Genomic DNA, 11,129 nt, shown 5'->3' with positions numbered 1-11,129 from the left:
GGTTCAAGGCACTCTCAGAACTTTCCTCCAACACCACAGTTCAAAAGCATCTATCTTCCTTCGCTCAGCCTTCTCTAAGGTCCAGCTCTCACATACGTAGGTGACTATGGGGAATACCATTGCTTTTACTAAGCGGATCTTCGTTGCCAGTGTGATGTCTCTACTCTTCACTATTTTATCGAGACTGGACATTGCTCTCCCCCCAAGAAGTAAGCGTCTTCTGATTTCCTGGCCACAGTCTGCATCCGCAGTAATCTTTGCACCTAGAAATACAAAGTCTGTCACTGCCTCCACCTTTTCCCCCTCTATTTTCCAGGTGTCAATCATTCTTGTGGCCAGAATCTTGGTCTTTTTAATGTTTAACTGCAACCCAGCTTTTGCACTTTCTTCTTTCACCTTGATTAGAAGGCTCCTCGGCTCCTCCTCGCTTTTGGCCATCAAAGTGGTATCATCTGCATATTGAAATTAATTCTATTTTACATAAAATATAACATTTATATCCATCCTATTCTATTTAATTTTTTCTGAATAAACTTTGCTTCTCTGTTTCATATAAAAGCATAGTTTATTCAGAAAGAATTAAATACAACAAATATAATTAATATAAATTGAACTCTTAATTTTATATTGCTAGAAACTCAGCAACAAGGTAAGGAAATGTAAGGAACGTTGTACTATTTATTGCGCTGTCTAGTCTGCATAAAGGTATGGCAATATTTTTAATTCATTCACCACTGAAGTATATATCTAATTCTTTTGAGCTTGTGATCTCTTTAGCTAGTGCAGAGTTAGAAAAATTCATTGAACTCCATTGGTTGATGCTAGTTTAGGTAGATTTTATTTTATTTATCATGTCAGGAGTAAACCAAAACAGTTGTATTGCATTAAAAACAATCGAACAAACAAAACACAAAGTTTGCAGACTTGGTATTCTATTATATTCTGTTATATAGTATTATGTCTATGTTTTATAATGATTATCTTGTATGTTTTTGTATTGGTAATTGCAATGCTTTACCTATACTGGAAACCACCCTTCGGGGAGATAGAGCAGTATACAAATAAAAGTTTATTATTTCTTTAAAGCAGAAAACAAACTTGCTCTTTATTCCTTATGACCCTTTCACATATTGAAACATAGCTATAATGTCTCCTCTCAACCTCCTCTTCTGCAGGCTAAACATAACTAGTTCTTTTAGCCACTCATCACTGGGATTCATAGTCTCCAGACCTTTGATCATTTTAGTTATCCTCCTCTAGACACCTTCCAGCTTGTCAATATCTCTCTTGAATTGTGTTGCCCAGAATTGGACACAGTATTCCAGGTGGGTTCTAACCAAAGCAGAATAGAGAGGCATCATGATTTCCCTTGACCTAGACACTATACTTCATTTGATGCAACCCCAAATCCCATTGGCTGCATCACATTGTTGATTCATGTTCAATAGTGTGTCTTACCATTCTGTAAAGGTATAAGTTCAATAGACTATAAGCTAACTTTATTATCATGGCATGGTCATTGTTATGTCCCAATACAACATGGTCCATCCCTGCCTAGTTAAGGTCCATCCCTGCTTAGTTAAGGTCATGATGCTTTAATTGTACTTCAAATTGTTTACTTGTTGACAGTATCGTATGGTGCTTGTGTGAGGCTGTCCTGAGTCCCCCTTCGGGGGGAAGGGCAAGGTAAACGTGCATGAAATAAATAAATAAAAATTTTCATGTGTAAGACATTATTAGGGAGCCATATTAGGAAGCAGCTGCAGAGTTGTTCTGGTAACCTAAAAATCCAGTTCTACCAGTGACACATGCATAGGACACACAGGAGCACAACACCCCATGAAAAGCCATTAATGAGCATGAGATATGGATCAGCTTCAAGAAGCTCGCCCACTCAAACCAATGCAACAGCTGTCAGATCATTCACTGAGTAAGGGAAGCTTTTGGGTGTGTTCACATCTCCAGCTGGTTGCTCCAGATCTTTTGGAGAGTAAAGGGCAAGGAAGAGCATGGGCAGGGTGTTGGCAGGAAGTACAGGAGAAGCCACACCTGTTATTGCAAAGGAGACATTATGCCAGCATTCTTTGACCTGATGCCCTCCAGATGTTGTTGAGCTACAGCTTACACCATTTTCAGCTATGCAGGAGAATGATGGGAGCTGTAGTGAAACACAACTAGAATACTACAGGCACAGAGAAAAGCTTTCTTGCTTCCTGCTTTAAGCCTAGGTGAGAAGGTATGGGAATGAACAGGATGAAAACTTGGCCCCGTCTCCTGTAAGTCCCCTCTTTCTTTCTGTAGAAAGAAAAAAAGTGAAGTGATTACAGAGCTGGGCCAGAACTAACAAAATGAATTTCAACAGGGAGCGCCTGGTTTGCAAACAGTACATGTGGAAGAGATTTACGAGTTGAAGTAGACCACAAGCTGAACTTGTTTCTACAATGTGGTGCAGTAGCTAGAAAGGCCATTGAGATTTTAGGCTACATCAATAGGAGTATAACACCTAGACTGAGGGAAGTCATAGTCTCACTCTGTTCTGTTTTGATCTGACCTGGTGGTGCAGTGGGTTAAACCGCTGAGCTGCTGAACTTGATGAGGTTGCAAGTTCAAATCTGGGGAGCAGAGTGAGCTCCCGCTGTGAGCCCCAGCTTCTGCCAACTTAGCAGTTCAAAAACATGCAAATGTGAGTAGATCAATAGGTACCGCTCCAGCAGGAAGGTAACGGCGCTCCATGCAGTCATGATGGCCACATGACCTTGGAGGTGCCTACAGACAACTCCGGCTCTTCGGCTTAGAAATGGAGATGAGCACCAACCCCCAGAGTTGGACACAACTTGACTTAATGTCAGGGGAAAATCTCTACCTTTACCTACCAACCTCTCCTGGAATACTGTGTCCAGTTCTGAGCACAGTATTCAAGAAGGATCTTGACAAACTTGATATCCAGAGAAGGGCAAACAAAATGATCAAAGGTTTGAAAGCCAAGCCTTATAAGGAGCTGCTTAGGGAGCTGGGTTTGTTTAGCTTGGTGAAATGAAGGCTGAAATGGGGCATAATAGCTAAGTTTAAATGCTTAAAATGATGACTGAAGATAGAGCCAGCTTTTTTTCTGCTGTTCCAGAGACTTGGACATGGAGCAATGGATTCAAATTACAGAAAAAGAGATTCCACTTAAACATTAGTAACAACCTCCTGACAGTAAGAGCTGTTTGACAGTGGGATATGCTGCCTGAGAGTGTGGTGGAATTACTTTCTCTGAAGGACTTTTAACAAGAGCTAGATGGCCATCTGTTGGGAGTGCTTTGATTGTATTTTTTCTGCATAGCAGGGAGTTGGACTGGATGGCCCTTGGGATCCCCTTCAACTCTGTGATCCTATGAAGTAGCTTTACTGCTGAAGCGCAAGACTCTACAATTCCTCCACAATTCCCCTTCTAGAGTAAGAGGGGAGAGGCCTTCTTACACCCATATTTACTCCCACACTCAGTGTTGGTTCCTGCCACTCATTTGGAGTAGGGTTATCGCATCTGCTTTGTGAGACCTAGAGGAGGTTTCAAGGAAAGCCTGTTCCTATTTGCTTTGTTTAACAGCTGAGCAAGAGGCCACATGTTTTCTTTGTTCGGTTATGACAAGAATAGCTTTATTGCAAACTCTTGTTTCCCTTGTCTGGTTCCTTTGTTTACATTTGTTCAAAGAGAGTTTATAAAGCGTTATAAAAAGAGCTGCCCAAATGTCAACCTTGGGTGAGTCTGCCAGGCCCTCTTAGCTTCACAGACCTTCTGAAGTGCTGGCTGTGCTTAGCACTACAACACACAGAGTTACTCTTTTCCAAGACCATTTATTATTGATATAAAGCAGTAAAAATGGGTAAGGATTTCTGAACTTTATGTCTCTTTGTGTAACAATGCATATATGAGTGTGCACAAATGGGGTATAAGCAATAAATTCAGTATTCTGTATCTCACCGGCCTATCCTGCCCATATTGAGGTATCGGCCCCAGGCCCATCCCTGTAGCAAAGTCTTTTATCTTCACTTTCACCAAGCATTAACAGTGTAAGGACATCTGATATTTAGGCTAGCAGAATGCAAAGAACTAGGACATTGAATCTATTAAATTTGAGAAACCTAGTTTGTTGTCGCAGTAAAAATTTGCATTTGAAACTAAAAATTGTGTGCCCTATTTGGCATACAAAAGTTGAGTTCTATGCGAAGTTGCTTTATCAGCCAAAAAAAGGAAGCTGGAAAGCCATCATAAGAGTAAAGTTACTTTATTTTTCATTTTTCCTAAACGTGTTTGTATTTTTAAATGTTTTGTACTTTTTTTAAAAAAATATTGTTAATTTTTAATTGTTTTAGAAACTATTTTGGGTCCCATTATGGGTGAAAAGGAAGCACACAAACACAATAAATAACAAAGTTTGCATTTGAAACAAGACTTCTGAAAGTAGTAAAAGAGGATAAAACATGACATGACTTTATCTGAAATAAATGCAAAACATGTTCAGCAAATGTTTAAGTGTAACACATTTTGTTCTGCTTTAGAGAATACCACTGACAAATTGAGAATATCAGTATCAAATTGATTTTCCATCCAGAATCTGAATGTTGAATCAGCCCAGTTTTCTTGTCTCTATTAGAAAAAGAAACACAGAAAAAAAATCTTTATGGAGAACTATCCATCATTGGAGCCCCTGGTAGCACAGCGGATTACACCACTGAGCTGCTGAACTTGCTGTCCAAAAAGTCAGCGGTTTGAATCTAGGGAGCAGAGTGAACTCCCGCTGTTAGCCCCAGCTTCTGCCAACCTAGTAGTTCAAAAACATGCAAATATGAGTAGATCAACAGGTAACATATGAGTAGGGAAGGTAACAGCGCTCCATGCAGTCATGCTGGCCACATGACCTTGGAGGTGTCTACAGACAACACTGGTTTTTCTGCTTAGAAATGGAGATGAACACCATCCCCAGAGACGGTGATGACTAGACTTAATGTCAAGGGGAAACCTTTGCCTTTACTATACATCATCAGCAATCAACACTAATTGATACTCTCTCATGTGTTTTAGACATGACGTCAATAATTGCCCCTTGCATAATTGTCAATCCAACCAGTTCTATTTGTGTTGCATATTGGAAAGCTCTTTCTATCATCTTTGCTGAGGTGTCACCTCCTCTAGTTATGCTTATTCTACTAATGACTCTATGCCTACTAGTAAAACATCACCAATGCTTGTAATAGTTGCACTAACGTAATATTGGGTGTGCCTAGCTTTTCAGCTGAAATATGTATAGGCGATAGATCTCCATTTTGTACAGTAACAGGACAACTGAAAACTCTAGGAGGGTGGCTCCAAGAGGAAAAAGAGTTTGCTCCTCTATGAGGGCACTTTTGGTCCTTCTAGGTTATTTTAAGGCCAGAAGAGGCCTTTTTTATAAAAAGGATGTCTGATCACTCAGCTAAAAGGCCTTGCATGTGTCTAAAATGTCACCCCCCCCCCCCCCCCCCGGGGAGGGGGTATTATATACCAAAGATGCCACCCATGCTCGTTGATTATTTTTATTTGAAGTATAAGTCTAGAAATTTTGGACAAAAATCAAATACAAAAATCTGGCTTGATTTATTCGTAGGTCAATGTGAGTACCGTATCTTAGCTTTTATTGAAAAAGGAACTATTACCTTCTCTGAGTCATGAAAGGAAAGAACTTAGTCTGTCTTGAGAGAATCGAAAAGAGGCTTCACCCTTATCTACTTTCTCTACTGCGTCTCCACTTGTGGGCTTTTGAATGCCTGGGTGAGGAAATGGCAACAGGCCTCCTGAATCAGTGTTAGTGCTTTCCTGTCTTCGCAGTACGACCCTTGACATATCCATGGGTCACATCAGAACCCATAATTTAGACCTCAAAACCTGCCCTTGACTTTTACATGAGGTTGACTTATGCATACGTATATACAGTAGTCCCCTAGTCTCCTAAGGAGTTACTGTGGCCCTTTACCTCCCACAGTTGCATTGCCTCCTCAAGAATAATTCAGAAACTTATAAAGCAAGGATCATCTATGTGAGTGACAAGAACTTAAACTATCCTAATTATGCGATGCCATTTCTCTCTTAAGGGAGTGCCATGATGACTTAAGAGGCCTTCTGGAGAATCCATGAGTTCTGGTTTCAGTACATTTTCCATAGTAAGAAGGAGAGCTACCCTCAGGGATAAGACAGAAAAAGAATGATTATACTGATGAGCTTGGCATATCATTTTCTATAACATACCTATAACAGGTGTTCGAAAAATAGAAATGTATTAACTGTTAATGAAAGCCAAAACATTAAGAGATGAACTTAGATATACTTTTAATCAGTATCAAAATAATTTCTTTTTAATTAAAATGTACAGTAAATTAAAAATATCACCACTCAGTCAAACATGAAGTGACTGCATTATTTAAAAAAATACAATATATTTTACAATAAAGTGCATATAAAAAGATTCAGTTGCCCTAAATGTAAACTAGGTAACAAGCACTCAATACTTGTGTTACATCTTTATTTTGTTTGAGATATTTTAAATAGCACTTAAGGCATGTTTCAAATCATTGAATTTACAAAGATAGCAGCCAAGAATATATTAAAATAAATCTCAGGTCAACAGTCTTCATTAAGTCAAGTCAGAATTTTTTCTGCATTAGAGTGTGGGTGGCATCTGTCACACTCCTATACCTTTGCATAGGATGTATAAGGTCCATGTACGAGGGGGACGCGATCTGCAAGAAGAAAAAGGTTAAAAAAACCCATTATTTGTGTATAACAAAACCAACAAAAAATGTGATAACAACTTGTCCTTTTACCACAAGCCACATGTTGTAATGAATTTATGTTTGAATAAGAACTAATATTGTACAGATATATACTTTAGTTAACAAAACAAATGTGTTTTGGTGCATGACACATGATACCAGAAGGAAAAATAACGTAGAAAGAAGAGAGAAAGCAGGTAATTCTAATCACTCCTATTGTCACCGTGTTTCCGCTTTTCCTCTGATTTGCTGTTTATAGACACTAAGACAGAGGTTCTCAACCTGTGGGTCCCCAGATGTTTTGGCCTAAATCTTCCAGAAATCCCAGCCAGTTTACCAGCCGTTAGGATTTTTGGGAGTTGAAGGCCAAAAGATCTGGGGACCCACTGTACTAAAAGATACTGGAGGGAGCTGCTGTTTACATTGCCTCTTGTAGGCAGGAATACACAGCAACAAGAGGAACGACTAGAATACATATAATTCTTTATCAGCTCAGGTTTTATTGTATTGTTTACTGTAGACATGCAGCTGTTATCCAGGACTGAAAATCTATGTTGTTGTATTTTTCTTTCTCCCTTTCCCAATACCAATGATGCTTAAAAAAAGGCCTGGTGTCCTTGCATCTGGCATGTCATACAGTGCCAGCTCCTTGTGGAGTTTGTATGTCACAATAAGCAAATCGTGGACTAAAGGTTCATGGTTTGTTTAGTTCAGGCATGGGCAAACTTCAGCCTTCCAGGTAATTTCTAACAGCCAGCAAGCTGGCTGCGATTTCTGGGAGTTGAATTCCAAAACACCTGGAGGGCTGAAGTTTGCCCATGTTTCGTTTTGCTGCTCTAACTGGAAGTAGAAACATTGAACAGAATGCAACAGAATACTTAATATTATCAAAAAATTCATCAGAATGTCTGAATACGACCACTGTGAAATACAGATGTTTCAGAATATTGTCAGACTATATTTTGTTGTATCACAATAATAGCTATCTGGTTCAGTATTTTTTTTTAATTAATTTTTATTGATTTATCACAATTATTACATACTATTGCATTTTATACATCAACCTCTTTAACATGTTGTTTTGTTGTTTTGCTTTGACATTTCCTCCCCTTTTCTCTTTTTTTCCCCTTTTTTCACCTCAGTGCTCCCCTCCACCCGTCTCAAGCCACATTTCTTACATTTCATCTGTCCAAAATTTCATTTCTTCTTGTGATGGTAATTTTCCTTCCTTATTTTTTAATCCATTTACCACAATTTTTCCCCATATAGCATCAAAATCACTTTGTTTCCATATACCTTTTTTAACCTTTAATATACATGTCAGTTTATCATTTAATGCTATTTTCCATGCTTCCTTATACCACTCCTCTATTTGTATATTCATTTCTTTTTTCCAGTTCCTTGCTATGAGCAGTCTTGCTATAGTTAGTAAGTTTGTTATCGCTTCTTTATCCTCCTTTTTCAGTTGCTTATTGGTATATAATGATAATAAGGCTATACTAGGACTTTTGTCTATTTTCATATTCATTATAATTTCTATTTCTCTAAATACTTTCTCCCAAAAATTATTTACATATTTACATTGCCACCACATATGTATATATGTTCCTGGTTCTTGACACCCTCTCCAACAATTTGTTGAATTGTTTTTATTCATATATGCTATTCTTACCGGTGTTAAGTACCACTTCCATATTAACTTATAATAATTTTCTTTAACTCGTATCGATAAATTTTTTAAATGTCTTTGTCCCCATAACTGTTGCCACTCTATTTCACTTATTTTTATCCCTAAATCCTCTTCCCAAATCTCCTTAAGGGTACACTTTTTTATTTTCCCATCCTTCATTTCAATTAGTATCTTATAGATTTTGCTAATTATACCTCTCAAGTTTTCGTGTTCTTCTACAGCCCTTCCCTTCTGTATTATTTGTTCGAATTGATTGAGTTGGCTTCCATTTCTATTTTTTTTCCAGTTTATTAACCATTGTTCTAGTTGTATACAATGAAACCATGATAATTTTATTTCTTTAAACTCTTCCAACATCCTTTCCCTCTTCATTTCCACTTTCATCCAATCCCCTATTCTATCTAAATTTATTTCCCTTACCTTTTTATCCATTGCTTTTTTAAATTTTTTTGGGAATTTCTTTTCCATCACTATTGGGGTTATAATTGATCCTTCCTTTATTAACCTCCCCTTGTATTTATTCCATACTTTCAGTATGTTGCTCAGCATTGGGTTTCTAATTTCCCTCAGTTCTTTTCTAGTAAGCTGTTTAAAAAATATATTCCAAGTTTCATCTTCCACTTTTCCTGAATCATTACTAAGCCAATCTATTCCCTCTTTTTTAACCATTCCTTCTATAACCAAATTTAATCTACTTGCTTCATAATATTTTTTTATATTAGGTAGTGCTAGTCCACCCTCCTTTTGCGATCTATACCATAACTGTTTGTTTAGCCTGTTTCTTTTACTTCCATTGCAGTACTTATTAATCATTTGTTGCCATCTAATTAGTTCTTCTTCTGTGATTTGAAGTGGTAACATTCTAAATATAAAATTTATTTTTGGAAGTATTTTCATTTTTACTAATGCTATTCTTCCAAACCAGGATAAATGTATACCTTCGTACTCTATTAACTTTTTCTGAACTTCTTTTCTTAAAGTTACTACATTTACTTCCTCTATCTCTTTTAAATCCTTAGTTATTATTACTCCCAAGTATTTTAATTTATTCTTAATTCTTATTCCCATTTTTCTCTGTTCTATAATTTTTTTTCTTCTTCTCTTGTATAATTGAGTAGCATCATTTCTGACTTGTTCCAATTAACTTGTAAACCCGTTGCTTTCCCAAATATCTCCAAATGTTCTTTTATTCTATCTATTTTCTCCACTATATTTTCTATAAATAACAATGTATCGTCAGCGAATAAGCTCACCTTCTGTTTCTCCTTTTTTCCTAATCCTTCTAAATTTTTATCGTTCCTTATATTATTAGCAAAAAGTTCTATCACCATAGCAAATAATATCGGGGACAAAGGGCACCCTTGTCTAGTTCCTCTAGTCACTTTTATTTCGTTTGTCACTCCATCATTTATAGTTATCACTGCTGAGTTCTTTGAATAAAATTGTTTTAGTACTCCTTTTATTTTATTTCCCATTCCAAATTTATTCAATATTTCCCCTAGTGTCTCCCATTCCACACAATCGAACGCTTTAAAAATATCTAGTGATAGTATCCCTGCTTTTCCCTTCCCCTCTTTAGCCCAATGAATTTTATTTAGTACTCTCCCTATCAAATTTGACATTTGTCTTCCTTTTATAAACCCACACTGATCTTCTTTTATGTACTTATACATACATTTATTCATTCTATTAGCTAATATCGCGGACAATATCTTTGCATCCTGGTTTATTAATGATATGGGCCTGTATGACCCTGGGTCTGTTAAGTCTTTGTCAGGTTTGGGTATTAATATTATTATTATATTCCAGTATTTTAGTTTTAATAGTAGCCAGCCATATGCCTCTGGAAAACCTAGTATTGAACTCCTGATTTTAAAATACCTACCTTTTTCCTTAACACATATAAACAACACAATGAACATATAAAATTGGAAGAGCAAATCTGTCTGCTTACCAAAGGGGAAATAGTCTGCATAACACTTGTAGAAGGTGGGTTTTTGTTAATGGTTTCTTGGACATCTAAAATGGCATAAGACAGAAAACTTCAATCATATGATAGAAAAAGAAACAATTTGCAAAATCACTTCTTCTTTCAGATATATATGATGTTCCTATTGTGTGCCCATCAAGTCATTTCCGACTTGGTGACCCTAAGACAAATCTATCATGGGCTATTCCTGGCAAGATTTGTCAGAAGGTGGTTGCTTTTGACTCTTCTGAGAGGGAATCTGCCTTTCCCAAAGTTGCCCAATGGGTTTACATGGTGCCATGCTCTCCAGAGACATAGCCCACTGCACTACACTGGCTGTTTTTAATTTGCAGGAATGTAAAGATGTTTGTTTTCATTTGTATTTTATTGAGGATAGTTTTATCAACAACTGTTCGCCAGGGTGAGAAAATGGAACCTCTATGTAGAAACTTCATAAATATGCTAATGAATACTAGTTGATTGGGGAAAGAGCAATTGTCTGTTAATGTTCTTGTTTGCTTGAATTTCAAGAGGCATCTGGTTGGCCACTATTGTAAACAGGATACTGAAATGAATGGATATTTCTAGCACAAGGTGTTTCTTACATTTTAATCATGAATGAAGCTGAGGTTCTGACCATTCCATCTGAAGCCAGGGCTTCTGAATTCACAGTAAAATCAG

General features: G+C 37.2%; 1 protein-coding gene across 2 annotated transcripts in view; it reads right to left on the bottom strand.

Moving 5' to 3' along the window:
• Positions 1-6,356: 6,356 nt before the first annotated feature.
• Positions 6,357-11,129, bottom strand: part of CEP126 (centrosomal protein 126) — a 41,099-nt gene continuing 36,326 nt past the window's right edge. Inside the window, exons 11-12 of one of the 2 annotated variants that reach the window (XM_060771066.2) lie at positions 10,434-10,498; positions 6,357-6,756 (exon numbers count right to left, since the gene is read on the bottom strand). In XM_060771066.2, the coding sequence (XP_060627049.2) occupies positions 6,661-6,756; positions 10,434-10,498 (161 nt within the window). In that variant the 3' untranslated portion in view covers positions 6,357-6,660. The remainder of the gene's footprint in view (positions 6,757-10,433; positions 10,499-11,129) is intronic. The other variant, XM_060771068.2, reaches the window with a different exon arrangement.

This window comes from Anolis sagrei, chromosome 3 (genome assembly GCF_037176765.1).
Source record: "Anolis sagrei isolate rAnoSag1 chromosome 3, rAnoSag1.mat, whole genome shotgun sequence".
NCBI lineage: Eukaryota > Metazoa > Chordata > Lepidosauria > Squamata > Dactyloidae > Anolis > Anolis sagrei.
The sequence above is the reverse complement of the archived record's forward strand: the minus strand, read 5'-3'. Positions and strand labels throughout refer to the sequence as shown.